This window comes from Girardinichthys multiradiatus, chromosome 4 (genome assembly GCF_021462225.1).
Source record: "Girardinichthys multiradiatus isolate DD_20200921_A chromosome 4, DD_fGirMul_XY1, whole genome shotgun sequence".
Classification (NCBI taxonomy): Eukaryota; Metazoa; Chordata; class Actinopteri; order Cyprinodontiformes; family Goodeidae; genus Girardinichthys; species Girardinichthys multiradiatus.
In genome coordinates, this window is record NC_061797.1 from 31248887 (window position 1) to 31272805 (window position 23919).

The 23919-nt window shown below is 38.6% G+C and overlaps 1 protein-coding gene across 2 annotated transcripts in view; it reads right to left on the minus strand.

Moving 5' to 3' along the window:
* mafa (v-maf avian musculoaponeurotic fibrosarcoma oncogene homolog a (paralog a)) overlaps positions 1 to 23648 on the minus strand; it is a 118183-nt gene extending 94535 nt beyond the window's left edge. The window contains exons 1-2 of one of the 2 annotated variants that reach the window (XM_047362804.1): positions 21906 to 23647; positions 14127 to 14192 (exon numbers count right to left, since the gene is read on the minus strand). In XM_047362804.1, coding sequence (XP_047218760.1) covers positions 14165 to 14192; positions 21906 to 22873 — 996 coding nt within the window. In that variant the 5' untranslated portion in view covers positions 22874 to 23647 and the 3' untranslated portion in view covers positions 14127 to 14164. Of the gene's footprint in view, positions 1 to 14126; positions 14193 to 21905 lie in introns of both variants that reach the window. The other variant, XM_047362805.1, reaches the window with a different exon arrangement.
* Between the last annotated feature and the right edge of the window lie 271 nt (positions 23649 to 23919).

Here is a 23919-nt window from a genome sequence, read left to right on the forward strand (position 1 = left end):
TCTAAAATGAACTACCAAAATACAAACAGCATGTAAAGTGTCCCAACAGACACAAACACACTGGACCACTGTTACAAAGATTTAAAAGAAGCATTCTGCACAGTTCCCAGTGGAGCTTTAGGACTCTCTGATCATTGTCCGCTTTATCTCATCCCAACCTATAAGCTGAAATTAAACCATCACAGGATTAAATGACCACAGGCCTGTTGCCCTGACATCTGTGGTCATGAAATCTTTTGAGTGACTGGTGCTGAAACATCTGAAGGACATCAGATGCACCCTGCTGGACCCCCTCCAGCTTGCTTACCAGGGAAACAGGTTGGCAAATGACGCATTAAGTTTGCAACTATCCTTCATCCTGCACCTGTTTGCGGACTTCAGCTCAGCCTTCAACACTATCAACCCAGACATCCTCCTCCAGAACCTTAACCAGCTCAAAGTGCGGCTTCTGTCAGTGGATTACTAGCTTCCTGACTGACCGGCAGAAGCAGGTGAGACTGAGAAGCATCTTTCCCCGCTGAAGAACCATCAGCACCGGCACCCCCAGGGGTTTGTTCTCTTCCCTGTCCTCCATTCCTTGTACACAATCTACATCAACTCAATGGACCCATCTGTGGAACTCCTGAAGTTTGCAGATGACACTAATGTTATTGGTCTGATCAAGGACAATGATGAGTCTACATACAAACAGGAGACGGATCAGCCGGTTCATTGTTGTGGTCAGAACAACCTGGACCTTAATTTGATCAAGACTGTGGAGATCAAAGAGGAGTTCCGGAAAACTCCCCCACACTGACTCCCCTCACCATCTTTGACAAGACTGTGTCACCTGTGGATCACTTCTGGTTCCTAGGAACCACCCTTTCTCGGGACCTGAGGTGGTTCTCACACAGAGTCAGAAGGCATGAGAAGAAGGCCCAGAAGAGAATGTACTTCCTGCAGAAATTCAAGAAGTACAACCTACCACAGAAGCTGCTGGTCATCTTCTACTGTGTTCGTCCATCACTGTGTGGTTTGGCTCATCCAAAAAACAGGACAGGTCTAGACTGCAACGAACAATTAGGTCTGCAGAGAGGATCATCATGGCTGACCTTCCCTCCATCGAGAACTTGTACAGCGTAGGGTCAGGAAAAGGGCAGTTAACATCTTTGCAGACCCCACACATCCTAGACCTTTAAGCAAGGGCTACAAAACGCTACTTGCAAAAACCAGCTGCCATAAAGACAGGCTCTCTCTGATGAGCACAATGTACACCTCACAGCCTGAGTAGTCATCTACTCTGCTGTGAAACAAAATACGCATGTTAGCACTACCATAACCTGCCTTTCTTTTTTTTTTCTTTATATATTAAAAGAAATGTCTGTACATGCATATACATATCCATACTGTTTCTGTATCTTCTTTTTTCTGCTCTAAAGTTCATATATTTATACCAAATGTCTGTACGCTGTGAGCACTTGAAACCAAATTCCTTGTTTGTGTACATAATCTTGGCTAATAAATCTGATTTTGATTCACTTCCTTTTTGGACTCTTCTCCTGCTACAAGTTATTGATTACAGGCAGATTTTATCTGCAGCACCATTCACTGTTTATTATGAGAACCACAGCAGTTCAGCAGCGCCTCAAGCGCATGTAGAGCCAAATCATGGACAATTTTAATGATCAAATTTGAGACTAAAAAATCACTGTTAATTTGTTATTCTCTAAATGCAAGTAGACAAAAGGAAGTTTGAAAACTTAAAACTGAAGCTACATAAAATGATGGATAGGTCCTACATTTATCCATTGCTCATACTATTGCACAGAGGGCTAATTAGAAATCTTATAACTGACAATAAGGGCAATTATTTTCTCCATTTTAGATCAAATTGCAAAGCATGGCATCTGTAACTAAGATAATGCTAGATGCACATGGCAAAGCCAATCTGAGAGAGAAGGTTTTCAAGAAAGCATGTTTAGATACCAAGTTAGAGAAATAAAATATTTTTCCTGTTTTGGTATTGCCCACCCTATGGCTGCCCCTTGTATAAAAATCTAGTTCCTCAACTGCTAGCACCACCATAATGCAACCTAAACTTGGTTTCAAAGACTCATTTCCAGGCAAAAACATGGGGAAACAAATAGAGTAAGAAAATACATGCCCTGGTCTGGCCTAGTGTGCCTGCTCTCCTCCAGATACCCATTAACCAAACATGCCATCTTGACAGTGGTGAAATGTAGCGGTGTGACACTTCTGAGCCTCTAACACTTCAAGGCCCATTCTCTATACAGTCTACAGAAAGCCCTACACTTTCAGGTCCCATAGGCCATGTTCTCTCCAAGGGTGACACTACCGCTAACTCTGTAATTATAAAACTCAAAGAGCATTCCTCAGCCTGGTTAACCATAACTATGAGGGAGAAGAACACATATTTACTTCCCCCCTCCCCCCTTATTGTATTCCTCCTGCTTTAACTTGCCCCCACCTCAATAATTTAACATTGAGAGCAAGTCAGCCTTGTAAACACAATAGTTATGTCTGCGCTCACAGAACCATGAAGCAGACATACAGGCTCCACCACCCTTACAGCTACAACTGCAGTAATATTGGCTCCCCTCTGTTCTCCTCTCCCTCTTTAACTCACTCTGCTACCATAAGCTTAGTTTTGATTTTTTTAAAGCTGGGCATAAAAGATTAGCAAATCTGAAGTGAAAAATAGGAATAATTGCAAACTTGAACTTACAGTATTTCAGATATTGATATGCTATATATTATCAAACACCCAACAGAGGCCCTGTATGATACACCCTGAATGGTAAAACAGAACATCTGCACTGAATCAAAATATACTGTTCTTGGGTTCCACATATTTAACTCATTAGATCTAATTTGTACCAGGTCTACTCACATTAAATGTTCATTATTTAGACCTTACAACATTTACTCTGGTTAGTAACAGTGAGGAGTTTAAAATTCCAGTTTTTATTTACAAAATTAGCAAACATTTGGGGTGTTTTCAGACTGAAACCAATAAATATATCTGTATGTATTCATATCCAGGTTTTTTGGAACAATGTATTTTTTAAAGGTGGAAACAGATTTTTTTTTTCTTCCACATTTTTCCAAATGGGTTGCAACTACAAACATTTGTGTAGTTTAATGGGTTTCCTGTAACAGACCCAAAAAGCAGTGCATAACTGTGAAGAAAATTCTACGTGGTTTTTAACACATTAAACAAATAAAATTTGGCATGTATTAAGCCTCCCTAAATCAACATATTGTAGAACCTCTTTTCATTGCAGTTACAACTTCAAGTCTTCTGCAAATTCAACTGCAAGTCTCTTTTCTTGCAAAATAGTACTTGGCAAGCTTAGTCAGATTGGATGTAGAGCATCTGTGAACAGCAATTTTCAACTTTTCAACTCTTTGCCTTGGCTGTATGTTTAGTTTTGACCAGCATGATGCTGCCACCACCATGTTTTACTGTGGCAGTGGTGTTTTTAAGCTCATGTGTAGTGTTACTTTATTCACTGTAAAGAACATTTTGCATTATCAGTAATTTGCTACATATGTCAGACATGCAGCCAAATTGGAAAACAAGTTTAATTTGACCACAAAATACATAAATACATTTAGGTTTGTAGCTATATAATGATAAAATATATATATTTAAAAAAAAAAAACTTAGGGTACTGCACACGTTCTGTGCATTCCATTTTGTAATTATTTTTATTTAGGAATGGATAACATATTCTACATATTAATGCATTTGATGTGGATTTGTTGTGTTAAAAAAACAATATCTATATTTTTTTGCAACAATTCCTACCTTGAAATATTTTGGATCACAGTCTAGTTTAAAACTATTTATTCTAAGGCAAGCAAAACCTGAATAACAGATGGTGCTTATTTTGAAAAGCTGGGATCAATTATTTTCTCTCTTTTTATAAATGATATTTACACTCTGTAAGACAGGACTGAAACATGTTTTTGCATTCAAAGAATTTGATCACTCATTATCCTAGCAACCTTCTATTTTTACTTTTTACTTAACACAAATCTTAAGTAAATTGTTTTAAGATGCTTCAGTTCCCACATGACTGAAATTTTCAAAAGAAAGTGGATGCAAGAATCTGTTCTTCTTCCACTGCTGTTGTCAACACATGCACCTCATCGATGGACACTCATTGCTGGAGATGCATTCTCACAACTCAAAATACTCCATACTTGCATCTAAGTAGAGTGCACAAAAGCCAGGACACCATCCAAAAAGTTTATTGATAATAAGTTTAGTATGTCGGTAATGACTCGTCAAATGTGTAAGTACATCAAGATGCTGGTCTGAAGAATAATGTACAAAGCAGTAAGTAATTTAAGTATAAACACTATATAGCTGAATTTTCTGCTTTAACCCCACTTCGGCAGAATCACAGACTTCCATTAAATAGCCGACAAGATGATCTTCACTCCTATCAAACAATAGTTCCAATTTGCAGGTTATCTTGAAGATCCTTAAAACATTAAAAACTGGTGTACATGTCCATAATATATTTTTATTTTTATCTTATGCATTGCAGACCTTCAACAATCCAATTTATGGCTGAATTGCACATAAAGTTTGTGTAACATTTATGATGTATCGTTATTACATACGTTTAAACCAAAATTATTCATACTCCTGGTAGATTTAGGTTTATTTAGATAGATGGTAGTGAATCTGTGGATGGAGCTAAATATTATGGTGATAGCAAGAAGGCCTTCTAACCTCAGATTTGGAGCTTAACACCAAGGAAAATTTGTAAAAATACCAGATGAAACATGCTAATGGTGGGTTGTAATTATACAAAGAATTTGATTGCCGTAATGTTAATAAAGGCTTTTCCACTGGTTACTGAAAAGCGTACAAATAATTTTCAACATGCCATACTTAAGAAAAGGTAAATAAAAACAGATATTTTCCTTTTTTTAATTGAATTGTACACATTGTTTTTCAGATGTTTAAGAGATGCCTGTCTAATTTCCAATCAGAAACAAACTTCTTAGTTGAATAAAAATTTATTTAAATCTAAATCTGCCAGAGGTATGGATATTTTAGGGCTTTATTGTATATTGGGTGTACATAGGGATAAAGGTTGCAAAATGTGCAGTGTTTATGTGTAAGGCTAAATTCAACAGCTTTTTGTGTTATGATTCTGGCCCGTCTGCCTGCTTTGTCTTCATGTAATCGGCTAATCTGCAATCAATCATGCCATGCACCTGTTTTTCTGCAGTTATATTCAGCCCTCAGACAGGCAGACAGTGCCAGATTTTCGAAAACCTACCAGTTAGTAGATGTCCAGCATTCCTTCTTGCCTGACCACGTTTTTGACCACTTTTTGCATCTTGGATTTCCCTGCCTTGCCTGCCCCTCATTGGATGTCTCTCGCCTCTGGATCACGACCTTGTTTCTGCCTCTCGACTAAAGCCTCCTACCTCACCCCTGGATTTGTCTGCCTGAGTCTGCCTCCCTGGTTTCACCCAGTTACTGCCCCCCCCTTGACTACCGAGCCTTGGATCTTTCCCCCTGTCGGCAATCCGACTTCTGGCTGCGGCGTGTTCTGCACCGATCCTCCCGGTCTGGAGACTGCCAGGACCGCACCCCGCAAAGGAGCCTATTCTGATTCCTCCGTCCTACACGGACTCTGTTAAGGTGGGTGGCTTCTTTGGAATCATATATATTTACCTAAACTTTTTCAAGCCACTAACCTGCCTCTCCATTCCCAGTGATCCCGGGTTCCCGGCTGGTGGAGTCAAGAGTATTTGTGCGCTGCTCCTGAATAAATTGTTTAACTTTTATTCTGTTTCTGGCTGAAATTCTGGGTCCTCCGTCCTGAACCTCACATTTTGCTGTGACATCAATGTGTGTTTTTTTTTTTTTTTTCAAACTTACCTGCCATCTCACCATCTTGGGCTATAAGTTCAGTGGTGTATACACAGTCTATCGGTGCCTGAAGTGGTTAGATAATTATTAGCCGAGTTACTCCTAGTAAAGGCCAACTCCCTTGCTATTCAGCCCCTCCAAGCATTCAGCATGTCATTATCTGGTCATTGCTACAACATTCACATGGCATTTACTTTCACAGCACAGGTGCATATGTCTCGGATATTTTGTGTCTCTGAGTTGTGACAATCGCACCGCAGAATTATTTGACATGCCTTAAAAAAAGTGGCAGCCTGGCACAGCTCAACATATTGCTGCAGTATCACATCCATTAAAAGGCGATACCAGATGCTCCTTACACAACTGAAATGCAGGCGAGTTATAATGTAATTATCCTGCCTTCATTGTGATTTCCGTTACACATCAAATATGATACACAGGACAATATAATATTGAATATCACCATTTTTTACCTGTCTATAAAAGTTAAGATCTTAACATGTTTTAGCATATTACCGGTGTTTGATTTTGTACTTTGCACTGTAATCATACACTTTCTCTTGTTTATTTTCTATGTAAGTACATGCTTTATAGCTATCCCAGAATGATGCAACACCCCAGCATTTCGAATGAATTCATGAAATAAAGAGAAACATTCCAAGGATATTTTACTCCTGGCAGCAAGAATCGCAGATAATTGCATTGTTCTCAAAGACTATTTGTGTCCATTGTTAACAAGCCAGAACAATGCATTAAGCCTGGGTTATAAGTAATGTGCACTTAGACTTGCTGTCCCATCCACACTACATGGACAGCATTGTTTAATGTGCAGCAATAACGATGTTAAGCTGCTACATCTCTATGCTTCTCTTATTTCCCATTTTTATTCCCATTGTCACTTTCTGTCTAAATCTGTTAAAAAGCCCACTACAGTGAACGATGAATGATGCTCTTATCAACAGTTTGCTATGTACAGTTTGGTCTCCCTTCAAGCATATTTTTTAAAAGCAAAACACAGAAAAATTCCAGAAGCACCTCATATGTTGCAGGTACTCCACAGTTTTTACTTTTTGTGTTAAAAAGATTGTTTGGATTCAAGAGTGGTGCTGAACTCTATCAGTGTAAATGCAAACCTGGCCTCCAATGAACACCACAAGCCAAGTAAATGACTGTGAGGGCTGCAGTATGGCAGAATGAAGTGTGTTCATTTCCTTATTTATTGACTCACTTGCTTTTCTCAGAGTGTTTGAAATTAATAACAGCCAGCAGAAATCAGACAGAGGAATGAAAATCAGCACTTTCCCCGCAGTAAAGCCATTCATCAAGCTAACGAGGGGAAGAATAAAGCAGGGGAGGAAAGCAGGGGAAAAGTGACGTTTGTTGAAGGAGAAGAGAGAAGGAGGGAAGTAGGGACGCAGGTGCAGCATGAGGCGGAGGGAGTGTTTGAGGAAATTACGCTGGTAAAAAGAGAAGAACAGAAGGACGGGAAGCATTTGGAGGATAGCTAGAAAGCCCAAGGAGGACAAGGAGCTGGGTTTTGACATTGGAATATATATAAAGAGCAGTTTAAAAAAGAAACTTTCAGCCTCATTGTAACTCAAAGATTGATGTCAACAAATAGATGATTATCTTGAAAAACTTAAGGAAAATCTGTTAATTTACCAGCTATAAGTTGATCAAACTAGTTTGAGGGCCTCTGGTCATCCCCTAACAATCAACAAACTATCAAAGATGCATCACAGACATATTCCCAGTTACTTTTGATGATACAGAACGAGATTGAAACAAAACAAAATTTTGCTCATTGCGCTAAAAGCCAGTTGTTTACACTGATTCCTTTCAGTAATGGCCGATGGATAGGTCTGCCCTCATCTCAAGGACTTCACCTTGTGATGGCTTTGGTCCCATGCTGCTCTGCCTCCCCTACAGTCCACCAAAGACCCCGCAGTATCTCACACCCCAGAGTAGAGCTGACTAAGCACTTGCCACTGAGTCTTTCATCACCAAGTGAGAAAGTAGCACCATGCTGAGATCTCTGCCACAGGAAAATAATTAACAAAGTGGAGCTCGGTCCAAACTGGGGCTAAATCTAATTCCACTTCTTTGTGACATGAAGCTGTAATTCTCTCTTTTTGCTTTTACCTTTATTTTTTTCCTAACATTATTATTCTTGCACTCAATTTAAGTTTTATATTCTCATGATTCCTAGCATGAAACTTAATCATTTGAAGTGCTCATAAAGGTTATAGCTCAGAGTGACGCCTAAAAAAAGTCTTGGTAAAGATTTGAACCCTTTTTAGAGTTTGGCTTGATCAAACCGTGTGCTCTGTTGCCTCTGAGGACAAAAACTGCATCATTGGACTGCCCACGGATATCTGTATTTTTAACTTTAAACTTAGACCGTGGTGTCTTTGGTCACCAAGGCTAAATATAGCTATCTCCTCTTGAGCAGTCTCCAGTTTCTCACTCCTTTCCGAGAGGCAGGTGGAGCAAAGAAGAGGAAAGGGAGGGAAGGAGGTGTAACACCCAGTCTTGAATAAATCATTCGTCCACTTTTGACCCATATGAAGGCATAAGGGTGGTTTTTATACTTCTGTGCTGCCCCCCTATGCTGTATGGCCTTTGCACCCCTCCTCTACCTCATTCATTTTCTCCTTCACATGACAGGTCAATCTGGATCGATTTCATCTGCCCTCAATGACTGAGACCAACATCCTGGCACCCAGAAATAGAGCATGCTGTGATTAAAGTGTCTTAACCATAACTGTGAGCATACAGCCATGTGGCAGGCAGTTTGAAAAGATTCATAAGATTGTATTTACACCATGTATAGAGTAACTGCACTGACAAAAACAAACTTCTAAAGATATAAAATTAATTTTTGATGATGTGTGGTGTCTGGGGGATAATGTTTCAGCAGATTTCACTCAGATTTTTGCCATATGCACTGCTTTTATTGTTAGAGCAGTGCGTTTCTTGTATTGTATGCCAATGTGATCACACGCTTTTTCACTCTCTAACCAAAACATGCATATATATCTATATTTGTGCTAAGCTTTCTTTCCCAGAGTCTTATACCTACAATGCATATACACCTGGAGTTTTATCTTTGTCAGCATATTCTGGGTCTTTCAACTCCCTGCTGGCCTCTGAAGTCTAGAGTCCCTTTGCTAGGGTGGCAACCCCCCTTGGTGAGCCTGCCTTTAAAACAGAAACTAAACCAGTGGCAGGTGAACTATAATGGCAGCTTCACACCACTGTTAACTTGCATCTTTCTCCAGCTCTAACATTTATTCTTGGACTGATGTAGTGTAGGCACAGTGACACTGTGTCCTGGTGGGGTCTCAGTTGTTCAGGCTGAAGTCAGGACACTTTTTCCCCAGGCAAGGACACCTGAATCTCCATCTAGATTGCTAACTCTGTCTTTCTAGAGCTATGTGGTCAGATTGCTCATCAACCATTCTCCCCACCTCTTTCAACCCTGCCTCTTATATGCATGGATCTGAATGAAAAAAAGAAATGTTCCCTGTTGCCTCCGCTGTGGATGAAGTCTCAACCCACAGGAAGAACCAAGCCACATTGTATTGTCCTGTCTAGGCTCAGAGGAAAGGCTGTCAAAGTCCCGCATCAGAGCAGTGCAGCAGCATGGCAGGGGAAGTGAGATTTATGACGCTGACTAAGATAGACACACTCATGGTTTTCCACTTTCAATCGTTTAACATCCGTTCCCCTGGCATTGTTTATATTTGACACCCCTTAGCATTGAACAGAGGGCATCTAATTCACGTTGATGACTGGGGGGGGGGGGATCAAAGCACTTAAAACACTTAATCTAAAGATGATTTGTCCTTGTCTTCCTGGATGGCTTTTGTCCTGCCCCCCCTCCTGAAATAAAGTGGATCTGGAGTAACGCCAGCCTCTGATTCCACACCCCGCTAGGACAGAATCAAGTCAATAATGCTCAGTACTTGCACATGGACACATGCCTCCTCCTGTCATGACTCATGCATTGCTAGCCTATTATATAGACAAAATCTCAATATCTCAATTTTGATATTTTAGAAGTACATGTAAGAGTACTACTCTACAATATTCACACTTATCTGATTGGAGAGCAATTTTATACAAGGTACGTTGTTTCACGTTGAGCGTGAAAGGGTGTATATCTCCTGCAAATAACAATTGTAATACTTGGTATTAGAATTTTGTTGTGAGAGTACTATCCCAGAGATACATGTATAGAGTTTAGTTCTATTACAAAAATCCATGTATGGAGTAAATTGTCTAAAATAAAGCATCTTTTAATCTTTTTTTAGGTTCTTTAAAGACATGTAAATTATGTTTCAACCTCACCCTGAAATGTAATCTCAACTTTTGTGAATTTTTGTTTATACACACAAGCCTAATTTCTACTCCCATAATTAGATATGAAAGGATGATAGTCTCTGAAATAATAATTTAACTGAAAAATAAATATTGCAGCAAATTACAACATTGCAACAAAAGAGGAAACAATCAATCTTTATGTACACTCCAATGTCAAGAAACAATCTTACAGAATGTAATGTTAAAATGGTTGATAATGAGTAAGAAAAAAAAAACATTTTATTTTTAAGTGTGAATTCTGAAATCAGAAACACTAAATAGTTAGAATAGTAAGTAAAAAACATATATTTAAGGTAAGAAAATAACTCTAATGATATAAATTACTATTTATAATCATAACAATGTCATTTTAACTCCAAATCCAAACATTTAAGAGTAGTAAGAGTGTTTATCTCTTTAATATCTGCATGCTAATCCTACTCCATCAGCCCGTTTTTTTTTTTTTTTGTATTCATGCATTCAATTCATGTAAGGTGTTTAGCCAGTGTAGCTATTATATGTTGTTTCAAAGGATCGGCTGGTGGATCCAGTCCCTAACATGAGACGTCCCAGCTCAAAATTCTCTTGTGCCAATACAGATTCTAAATTTCCTTCAATAGCAAAAAAAATATTCTTCTGCTCAATGCCCTTTAATTAAAGTACCAAAGAGAAAGAAAAGTAGCAAGTGCTGTCAAAAAATCTTTATGTTGAGCTACATTTCCTTTGCCCTGACCATCGGCTTTCTTCAGTATACTCCACCTAAATTATGTTATGAATGTGAGTTCAATCAGGCTGAACACAGCAACAGGTGTACATGGGTTGGACAATGAAACTGAAACACCTGTCATTTTAGTGTGGGAGGTTTCATGGCTAAATTGGACCAGCCTGGTAGCCAGTCTTCATTGATTGCACATTGCACCAGTAAGAGCAGAGTGTGAAGGTTCAATTAGCAGGGTAAGAGCACAGTTTTGCTCAAAATATTGAAATGCACACAACATTATGGGTGACATACCAGAGTTCAAAAGAGGACAAATCTTGCTGGCGCATCTGTGACCAAGACAGCAAGTCTTTGTGATGTATCAAGAGCCACGGTATCCAGGGTAATGTCAGCATACCACCAAGAAGGATGAACCACATCGAACAGGATTAACTGTGGACACAAGAGGAAGCTGTCTGAAAGGGATGTTCGGGTGCTAACCCGGATTGTATCCAAAAAACATAAAACCACGGCTGCCCAAATCACGGCAGAATTAAACGTGCACCTCAACTCTCCTGTTTCCACCAGAGCTGTCCGTCAGGAGCTCCACAGGGTCAATATGCACGGCCGGGCTGCTATAGCCAAACCTTTGGTCACTCATGCCAATGCCAAACATCGGTTTCAATGGTGCAAGGAGCACAAATCTTGGGCTGTGGACAATGTGAAACATGTATTGTTCTCTGATGAGTCCACCTTTACTGTTTTCCCCACATCCGGGAGAGTTACGGTGTGGAGAAGCCCCAAAGAAGCGTACCACCCAGATTGTTGCATGCCCAGAGTGAAGCATGGGGGTGGATCAGTGATGGTTTGGGCTGCCATATCATGGCATTCCCTTGGCCCAATACTTGTGCTAGATGGGCGCGTCACTGCCAAGGACTACCAAACCATTCTTGAGGACCATGTGCATCCAGTGGTTCAAACATTGTATACTGAAGGTGGTGCACCAATACACACAGCAAGACTAGTGAAAGATTGGTTTGATGAACATGAAAGTGAAGTTGAACATCTCCCATGGCCTGCACGGTCACCAGATCTAAATATTATTGAGCCACTTTGGGGTGTTCTGGAGGAGCGAGTCAGGAAACGTTTTCCTCTACCAGTATCACATAGTGACCTGGCCACTATCCTGCAAGAAGAATGGCTTACAATCCCTCTGACCACTGTGCAGGACTTGTATATGTCATTCCCAAGACGAATTGACGCTGTATTGGCCGCAAAAGGAGGCCCTACACCATACTAATAAATTATTGTGGTCTAAAACCAGGTGTTTCAGTTTCATTGTCCAACCCCTGTACATTTTCCTTTCACACATTCTTACTTTATAAGTATAAGTTAGTTTGTAAAAAGTCATGTGATGTGTTTGTGCGGGTACTGTTTTATGCATACTGAAGCAATCAGTATGACCACAACAGTATTTAAGTGAGTGCCTTATTTAGGCAGTTTGAACTGAAAAAAAAGGATAACATACAAGATAGTGCATTCCATTTGAATGTCATAGTAAATTGAAAAGTAAGATCAAGTGAAACACCTAATGAGGTCAAAATTCTGACTTGCAAAGTCAGAGGTTCCTCTCTAACACTAACCTTAAAATGGAATATGGCTGCCACAGACATAAACGGATGTGATAACTCCAACAATTAAATTAGTCCCACACTTAATGATGTAGGAACTCCCAGTGAATTGATATGCTCCTACATTGTTTAAATCCACAGAATGGTCATACATTCATGATTATTGAATTGCATTGCTAATGCAGTGCAAGTCAAGTCACTGAGCACAACAGTTCTTACTAGTTGTCTGACTGGCTACTGAAACATAATTAAGTAAGGTATAACACCCTTCCTAGATCCTAACTTCAACATTTAAGGTAAATGGGAAATGGGTTTTTGACATAAACTTTGTACTTGGCTAACATCCTTCTTACTATAATCAATGCTATTCATGTTGACATAAGAGATAATCCCATGTTTTTCTAAATGCACTAGGAAAAAAGGAGTGATTTTAATAAAATGCATCACATACATGTACATATTATTTTATCATGTGATGGGAATAAAAATCATTCTAGTAAAAAATGTACTCAGAAAAACAATTGTTACTGAGATGGATATGTATGACAGAGGTATTTTATTTATTTACCTAAATTATTTAACTTGTTTTATTTGTGTTTCTTTGTTATACTAATATAAATTGTAAAATCCCAAACCCAAATTTTGCTTGACACTTATTTTATTTGTTTATCTGCCTGTATTTGATTTTATCTTTGTTTTATTTTAGCTTAGTTTAATATTTTATAGTCGAATTCTGAATGGACTAAATTTTTGCATAAACTCTCTGAAAAAATCATCTAAACAAATGATACACACAAAATGTGTTCTAACTTAAACTGCAGCTCACAAACTGTGAATTGATACAAACCCTGAATTTAGAACATCATTGCACTTTCAGTGAAAAGTCATGCTTAAGCTAACACAGACTCTCATGCTTATGTCTCATGGCTAAGTGAAATCACTAAAGGAACAATTGGGTTCTTTCTCACAGTGCATTGATTTCAACCTAAGCAGCCCATTCTTCACTCTTCCTCTCTCTTGTTGTCCGAGACAAAAGAGAAAATCTTAATGTTTAATTTACATTTGAATGGTGGCTATAATCTGCTGACTGTACTCTTGATCGAGGGTGGCAGAATATTTACAGCTGTGTTGTGTGTGAATGTGTGGGACTTTTTCCCTATGTGGCTTTGAAAGGAAGTTTGGATACCTTTGGATACCGTGCATTTTTCTGAAACACAACTGTGAAACACAACTAAGAAAGATATTAAGAAACATTCAAAAGGTCCTTTTGAATGAATGTCAACAATGTGGTACTGCATATGTATTTGTATCCAAAACCAAGCACACTATACTTTAAAGCACCATTATACTTAAAAAAACAGCTGTTTTTAATCAATAAAACAAAAATGCACAAATAATTAAAGTAATAAATTGGAATTATCTAAACCTGCTAAGAGTAATTTTTGGATTTTATATTTAAATATTTTTTTAATTCTTGCCATAAAATTGAATGAAAAGAAAATCAAAAGAATAAATAAAGAGCTTGTTTTACCTCATAAAACCCAGGGCAAAGATGAAGCGGGCGTGAAATCACAGATGGAGGAATTTTCTTGACGACCTTAAAAAGCAGATAAGATTGAACACAACATATTAGCATGGATAGATTAATATCAATACAAACAAACATTGTGTCACTTTCAGTCCCGACTTCAGTCTCTTCGGTCTACCATCCAGTTCAGTGCACATGCAGATCCACACAAACAATCATAAAGGAACAAGTCATCCCATTATGAGTGAAATTCTGTCGCACCGTGTCTGTCTGCTGGCAAACAGTGCATGTATCATAGGAGGCGTGGGGAAATGTAAAAATTTGCATGCAAATAGATTCTACAGGCACAGCCAATGCATCAAAACACTGGAAGCACAAAAGACAAAAATGAACGTGCAGTGCTCCATCAGAGAAAAAGGTAAAAATAATTTTATTTCTGCTCATTTCAAGAAATAAGTAATTGTTCTAAACATTTAACGCTTTCTCATACAGACCCAAGAGAGGGGTTTGATTCGGTTTTCTTAACAACTTAAAACTGAAACTTTCATTCAAGCACACTAGTAAAACACACAGAGGAAAGCATGTTGTGTAAGGTGGGCTTAAATACAACTATTTATAACCCCTATAAATGTTGCTACAGAAGTGAAAACATGAGCGTGGGGACTCTGCTTCTTTGCACTGATCCCAAGCAGAGTCCCTTTTAAAACACTGTGGAAAGTGACAGTTGTTGAAATACTTTGTCAGTGCACTGCAGTGAAGCACATTTTAAATCACTGGACTTTTACATAATTCATGCCTGCAAAAGCAAATAGAAGCTGCAGAAATGCAGCAGTATTATGTTAGTTTGAGACCAGAAAACTGTGTGAAGTACACAAAAAATTATTTAAAGAATTCATGTCAGTTTTCAAAGTCAATTTAAAAGGGATGTCCTTTTGCTTACTATTGCTTAGATCCAGCATTGGAATTCGGGTGCAAATATTTGTATAACCATTGAAAGATTAAGAAGTATTTGGAATTTAGTGTATTCTTTTTTAGTAAATCAAAAATTTCTGAATGCCGTCATATTTAATAGGTTAGGATATGTGTTTTGATGAAGCTCATTTGTCAGATTATAAGTACCTCAAGTAGGTATTTCGTACACCTTTAATTAAGCCCACATTTCTGTTTTAAAAATGTTTAAAATGTTTTTTTATTGGTCTGATTTAATATTCAAATGTTATGTTTTGCTGTTTTGCATCAGCTATAAGCAGAAAATCATCATAATTAACAGAAATAAAGGCTTGAACACTTCAATCTGTGTGTACTTAATGTATATAATGAAGTGAGTTACTGATATAAGTGATATTGTAATTTATTGAATAAGAATTCCATATATATATATACAGAGTCCTGCCTCAAACTTCTTGATCACCTTTGGGATGAATTAAAGCGAAGGCTGTAATTCTGGTTTTCTCATCTAACTGTGAACATACTCCTAAACCTTGTGGAAGATGTTTACTGAATAAAGTTTATATTGCTGGCAACGATAGGTTTATCAACAAATTGGACCTTAGAGATTACGAACCAGATGACATCAAAGTTCATGTACCTATAATAGTAGAGAGACGAATACCTTTGGCAATGTAGTGTGTGTATGTGTATATACATATTTGATTTGTTCTTTATCTTTATTTATTTTTTCACATATAGTATTGCCACGGTTGAGCGATTTGTTTAAGTCACAGGCCCTTAGTTTGATCTATTTACAGAAATATAAAGTTACCCGTGCAAGTAGCTATACCACCTCATTACCAACACCAGCGGCAGCAAGTCTTTCAAGGACAATTCTCTAATGACACCACACATTTCCTCCTGATATCTATTTGAGGCGTGCTTTCCGCCAGAAAGGAAAAAGGTGTACAAAGGACAAAGTCAACTCTGATGATCGGACGTTACCTGAGACCTGGAATTAATTTAATGTGTGAAGGTTTAGAAGAATAACTCTTGTATATGTAGTAAATTTATTTTGTCTATTTTACTACACAGGGTAGGTCAGTGAGGAATATGGATGTTGTCTTGTTGTATAGTCTTAACCATGTCAGAATCTACTGGAATCTTCTTTGTGATGTGCTGTTTCCCATGAGCAAATATGCAATAAAAAAGAAATGCTTATTTAATTTAATTGAAAAGAAGTTAATTAGAATACATTTTTTATTTTGTTTATTAATTTGTTTGGTTATTTTTAAATTACATTTCAATTGTTAATTTATTAGCTTTTCAAAGTGTCTGACCGAAATGATAACATCTTCTAAAAGGCAAACACTGAAGTTATAAAATTGAAAGAAGGAAAACAGATAAGATATTTTTTATTATTATTACTTACAACAGTACCATAAATAATGCAACCATAATTGTTCCTACGTTTTTGTAGCTTTATCACACCGCACACTATGCCTGTTTTGATTAAGTCCAATTAAAGTATAAAAACAAGACACCTATAATAGTTTAAGTCACTGAGTGTGGGTCGGTGCCAGTTTGGAAAAGGAGTTTGCTTTCTTCTGTTTTACTCAGAGAAAGGATGTGGCTGTGGGGACAAAATGAATTATTCATTTTGAGTGCCATAAAGTTATCTTCGGTTCTCCTCCTGCACCTGCCAGTGACACTGTTTCTGTTGAATTTTGCTGAGAAAAAGCATAGTATAAAATTAACATTTACAGTCTTTTGTAAAGTCACTACACTGAGTAACAGTTGAACAGAATACTGCACTTGAACATCCTTCATATGTTTTAATACCAACCATCCACATGGAGCACATTATCCCTGTAATATTGGTTTCATACTCACAAACAATTGTTAAAAATGTGGTTTGTACTTAAATAATGCTAAAAAAAAAAAGGTTGATTTCTTTAAGACATCAGTGCAATACAAGAAATTGTAAAAAAAAAAACATGGGCATGAGTGGTTGTCTGCCATGTCCGCTGTGCATGCACATCTCAGTCAGTGGGGTCTGTGCAGAGGAAATGAGCATGAGATCCCCAGGGCAGGGTTTATTCTAATGACCTTGAGAGCAGCCTTGTGTGCTGTAACTTCTGACCTCTACTCATCCTCTTCTTCAAAAGGGAGACACATACAAGCATACAGATACACACTTAAATAAGTTTACACACACATCCACATGTTTTGTCTGCACAAGCACCAACCAGACTCTCACACAGGCCAGAGTTAGTGAGGATGAAAGACAGGCAGCAATGCAAAGATTTGTTTTAGTCCTTTCAGTGCAATCTACACCTTTTAAGATTTCACATCTAAAACCAACATTTTATTTTTCATTCTGTCAACTGACCTATGGTAACTTTAGTGAACATTGCACTGCATCTTGTAGAGCCAGCCCGCAAAGCACTAAAGTACCACATGGGCACATCTCTGGAGAATCAACCAGTTTATTAAAGACAACATGCTTTTGACAAGTAGTCTTCACTCAAGTATCATGTAGCGTTCACATAGAAATATCTGAATGTAATTACAAACGGGTGCCGTTTCTTAAAAGCTGCTGTGTCCTTTTAATTTAGATGCATTAACTGATCTATACCAATAAGAAAATAATTCAAAATGAAAAAGAATCTACAATGAAGCATTAACCATGAACCATTTTCTTGTATTTTTTACATCCCACTCAAAGCACTTCAAAAGAACTACCACAAAAATGCATGATATTCAGAGGAGCAAAGCCAAACTTCTGGGGGAGCAGGGATTTTGCCTTTGCGATGACAAACAGAAACATCTCCTTTAAGGGGGGAAAAAGACCCAAAGAGTTAACCTCCCTGAAGTGATTGAATTCAGTGTTGTGGTTAACATGAAACATCAAAATATAGCGGCACTATTGCTTGGATCAAATAGATGTAATTAGATAAATTGAGGAAGAAGGCGAGCAGCTTGGTTGTAAATTGCATGGTGTGTGCACACTAAGACCCAAAACGGGCACAGCTGCATAGAGCTGCACTCACGATTTATCATCTCTACATCGCAGGAGCCAGTGGACCACACCACTATTAATCATCAGCAAAATCATTTAATTCAGCCCAAGACCGACTATTGTCTCAGTCTCTCCGCTCACTCGGGGCAAATCAGCCACCACAGCAGCAGCACACATGTCTCAAATGGGATACAAGTGGTGGGTTAAAAATTTCTTTTTTCTCCCTTCTCTGTTTTTTGGGAGGGGTGTCAGTGCATCATCATCTGCAGGTGGTGCAGAGAATGGCCTTTTATTTCTTTGTCTCTGTGTGATTTTAGTAATGAATTTGTTATTGCAAACTCTACAGTTTCTGAACAAAAGGAGAACATTAAGTGCTTTGGTAACATAGAAAATGCTGTTCACTTTTTCTGAAAGGTGTTTCGTGATTGTCCTTTAATCAGAGTCATGCAGAGCTGTTCCTCAAGTGTGTAAAGATGACAAATCCAGACTGAATATATCATCTGAAGTCCTCTGTGTTTCTGAAGTGTATTTTGGCAGATTAGTTTTCTTCTTTCAAAAAACAGATTGTTCTGGAACAGTGAAACAAGATGCCCACAAGATTACTCCTTTTCCCAGAACTTACAAATGCATTTTTCCTCTTGTGTTTCAGAGAACAAGCCTTTTCAGTTAGCACACCAGTGCAGCAAAACAGCTATGTTGAAAGAGGTCAACCAAAGATATATTAACAGCACCAAAATGCAAAAGATTTGGTCGAGTAGCGCAGAAGCTTTCCTTGCTCACCACAGCGGCTGACATATACTGATACCTTCTCCTGCGCCCTCTTAAATGCCTGTCATAGCTATGCCCTTATTGCAACCCGTCACCCTCAGCACGTCCGTATGAGGCCAACATTCAGAGCAACTGACAAACAGAACAAGCCTGAGTGAAACTGGGTAGGCCGAACGATGACATGCTGATGACAAATACTCTGAAGCGAGGACACCACACAGAAGCAGGCAGGACAATGAGAAAGAACAAAAGTAAGGTGAAAATCTGAAACATGAAAAACCACAAGAAACTTGCATGTGAAGATGTGATCAAACATACTCTCATTCAGGGAAATACACCCACGTTTGGATCCATAACTATTTAAACACATGCAAGGGCAGGCTTTACACACATTAAAACTCTCAAGCACAGAAATGCACAGTTAGAAAGACTCTACAAACACACCCACACACATTGATCACAGGTCAAAGTTTTCAACAAAATTCATAGAAACTAATTGTCAGCTAAAGAAATCATATGCTGAGCCTTAGATCTCGAAAGAGTATAAATGGTTCTATACAGAATGTTAAAAATATAAGATAATGGTACTCAAATGGGAACAAACAGCTATATGCGGGTGGAAGATTTCTTTTTTCTTTACATTTTATCCAAAAATGTGGAAATGTGCGAAACATGGTTTATGTCAGCCAAAAAGAGACATATTTTCTCATATAATTGCCTAAAGAACATAATAATTATCACAAACTTACTGTGACAGCATCCAGATCTCTGTATTTTTACAAGCATTAGATAGAATGCACGACTTCTACAGTCTAAGCTACTGTCCAAAATCTTATTATCGCCATTTCAACTGTTTCAAAATGTTGTGGTTTTTATTGGTTTGACATGACCCATCATTAAATTGGGATAAAAATCTATTAAAAGTAAGAAAAAGCTGCCAGCGAGGAACCAATAGTTGCATTTCAGCATGTTTGTAATTTTCCTAATTCATGCTTTAGTCATAAAAACTAAATTTCTCTAGACAAGTCAAAAGACAAAAATATGACAAACTTAATGAAGACAGTTAAATACATTTATTGCATATCTTTTAATTGTATGAAATGAAAAAAATACGAGCACATATGAACATCACATATGGTTAGTGGGTGGTATAATTTTGCACAGCAAAATATATATATATATATATATATATATATATGTATACTATATATAAGAAAAAGAATAATTAACATATTTCTAAGATTTATTAGCGAATGGTGCTTTCGTCTTTGTACATGCAGGGTAACAATCCCTGAAGATCCAACAATGTCCAGACATCATCGATTAGAATAATAATAATTATAATAATTAGTTATTGCTTTGCAAATATTGACTTTGTTTAAAGACAAACAACATTCTCTTGTGAGCTGATCATTACATTTTAAAAACGTTAGGATTAGGTCGTAACAAGGTGTCAGTCTTATCTTTATGAGGGGATGCAGATGCATTTTTATTTCCCTGACTCCCACATAACAGAAGGCGAAATCTTTAGTACATTTCTGTACGTCAGATTGTTAAAGAAACACATTTCTCAAAAGTATATTGCAAGTGACTTCGCCTTCAGCAAGGACAATTACCTTTGACCACAATACATTTTAAATCGCATTTTTATGGACTTTTGTTATTTTTATTATTACTTTAAAATACAACAATTAAACGTAGCTGAGACCAGAGCGCACACTTCAGTTTATTAATGCATGCTGCAAAAGCGCTGTTTCTGAACTGGACAATGCTGCTCATTTATAAACTGTAAACTGGAGCCGAGCCAATTTCTCTTAATGATTGTTTTAAAAAATCCCTCTCCTTTTTTTAGCAATCTCTGTTTCAACCCCTTATTGTTTGCAACTTAGATCGTAAAAACTTTAGAATTAAATAAAAAATGACTCAAATGTTGACATATGTACAGTGAAATATTTTTAAATAACATTGTTGGCTTATAGCAACAGACTAGACTTCCAGAGATTGGACTGGTAATTGTCTTATAATTGTAAAGTCTTCTTCTTTTTTTTTTTTTTTTTTTTTTTTTTTTTTTGTCGTCTCGCTGCAGGATCCCCGCCGAAAAAAGTTCCATCAGGTAATGCTCTGCGCACTTACTGCAGCCTACAATGACAGCCGATGGTGGAGCACTTCAACACAGCTGAAATGCACTTGTATAGATTTAAAGGGGAGGGTGGGGAGTCCTGTCACTTTTTTGTGTCCGTCCCAAAAAAGTGAGGAGACCTAAATTAAGTTATAAATGCCATGCTGGAGTCATCCGAGCAAAAATAAAGGACGTCTTCAAGCATAAAAATAAAGAAAACCATACATGTCCAGCATGCAGGGCAAGTTCAATAGTATACATTTCTTTAAAACAATGGATAGTTCGTGATAAAGACAGTCATTTTCTTTGTTCAACACAATGAGAAGCAAACGCATGAGATGAGGTGGCGTCAAATGTCAGGCTTGCAATCCTCCAAGTTTGACAGATGAAAAAAGAAAAGAAAAAAAAGTAGACAATGTTTACAGCTTTTACAGGAATCTGTACACTGAATTAGAAGTAAAATGCTGTAAAAGGGCACACTGATGAACTTCAAAGGAGTATATAGTGCATGCATGCCCACTTCATACTGCGGGACGTTGGGTCAACTTAAAAGAAAATACAAATGAACACTGAAAATTTAATGAACAGCAATTGGAAAAAATGAGCTTGGCAATCTGCTTATATGCTATATACTGCTAATAAAAGTAAAAAAAAAAAAAAAAAAAATGATGAACGTTTTCTCAATATGTCGCTCCAAAATAATAAAAAAACGGATGTCAACCCCCTCCACATATAAATGAGTCACAGACTTAAGGACATTGTCTTTAAAAAAAAGCAAAAAAAAAAAAATAAAATAAAAGTATAAAATCATAACAAAAACTTGACAAATTAGTTCTTTGTCTATTTGGCTTTGCGCAAAAAAGACAATCAAAAAAGTGTCATAATGAAAACTTTTTAAGAGGGGTGACTTTTCTTTCTTTTTCGCGATAAGTTCGAGACTCACATGAAAAACTCCGGGGATGAAGGGTTGTTGTCACTGCTGGATCCGTTTTCTCTGAAGCCGTTGCTGATGAGCTTCTCATACTTTTCTTTGTACGCGTCCCTCTCCCGGACCAGCCTGGAGATCTCCTGCTTTAGGTGCTCGACCTGCTGCATGAGTTGCGTCTTCTCTCCCTCCAGGACGTGCCGCTGCTGGACCCGCTTGAAGCGGCAGGACTGCGCGTAGCCTCTGTTCTTTAGGGTCCTCCTCTTCTGTTTCAGTCTGATCACTTCTTCCTTGCTGACCCCCCGTAGCTGCCGGTTGAGCTCCCGCACTGACATGGTCACCAGCTGCTCGTCTGAGAACCGATCTTCCAGGCGCATGTGAGGGTGATTCGTCCCAGAAGTGCCGTTGGACTGGACGCAGGGCGCTTGGTGGTGGCTGCCGTTGTGGTGGTGATGGTGGTGGAGGTGGTGTTGCGACCCGTTCTGGGCTGCTGCCGCAGCGATCACAGCTGACACTACAGCTGCGGCGGAACCTATCTCTTCCCCAGCCATGGTACCTCCTGCCCCGGCCGCGCCAGCAAACTGCTGGCCCCTGGAGTAGCCATCGAAGGACTGGAGCTGGTGACTGCTGTTGATGAGCGCTTCGACTGCGTCTTCGGGGCTGAAGCCCAGCGCCTCTGGATTCAGCTGCTGTTGATAACCGGACATCCAGTAGAAATCCTCTATGTGTGTCTTCTGCTCGCTCCCCGAGCCCGGACTGGGCGCCGAGAAGCTTGGGGAAGGGGGCACCGAGCTGCAAGGCGTGCTCATCGGGGTGGAAGACAAGGATCCCCCGGCGATAAGGCGACTGCACTGGCTGATGTTGCGATCGGGCTCCACCGGCTCCTTTTTCACTTCAAACTTCATCAGATCGAAGTCATTAACATATTCCATGGCCAAGGGACTGGTGGGCAGGTCGGAGTTGCTCATTGCCAGCTCTGATGCCATCCTCTTGCTGCTGCTGCTGACAGTCCTCCAAACGGGGTGAAGAGCAGCTGTCAAACTGGGCTGGTTGGGAAGGACGTGAGCCAGTTTGATTTTTAAGCGTTTGTCTTGAAACTAAAAAAAAATAGGTTTTGCAGCGTCCTTTTTGCGCAGCCACGTGCGAGAAGAGTTTTTCTTTGCAGAATCTATTGCACAGACGCAGCAGTGCCGCGCACACGAATAGCGGAGTCCTCTTTCAGCATGTGAAACACGACGGTTTTGTGTTTCAAACATTTAACACTTTACGCCTTCTTCAGGAATACATTAAGTGAGCGGAGAGAGGGTAGAGGGCAAAACAAGCCGAGAGTCAGCCTCGCACCTTTGATTCCGCTGAGTTCCTAGTGGGACGCTTTTTTACTGGGATCACACAGCAGATGAGTTTAAGAGCACTGTAGCCGCCCTGACGTAAGGCTGGAAACGGGAAATTGACTCGGACGAAGAGCCAATAGGGTCGCACACTCGCAGAGCTAATTAACATATCAGAAGCGCTCAGAAACAAACTTTTCTCAACTGGCAGAGGCCACCAGCTGACTGTCAGTCGGGACAGACGCTCTATAGCTTCAGTGGTTGAAATTTTAATATTTCTTACTAAATAAAAAGTGTTTATCATGGATTATAATTATAATATATTTCGACATAAACGTAATAAAGCACCCAAAGCGCACATAAAGTATGCATAAACTGACAAGACAGTCTCAACACATCCATAGATAGATAGATAGATAGATAGATAGATATATAGATGGATGGATGGATGGATGGATAGATAGATAGATAGATAGATAGATAGATAGATAGATAGATAGATAGATAGATAGATAGATAGATAGATAGATAGATAGATAGATAGATAGATAGATAGATAGATAGATAGATAGATAGATAGATAGATAGATAGATAGATAGATAGATAGATAGATAGATAGATAGATAGATAGATAGATAGATAGATAGATAGATAGATAGATAGATGGAGCATATATTTTGTATCCATTTCAAGAATCGTTATA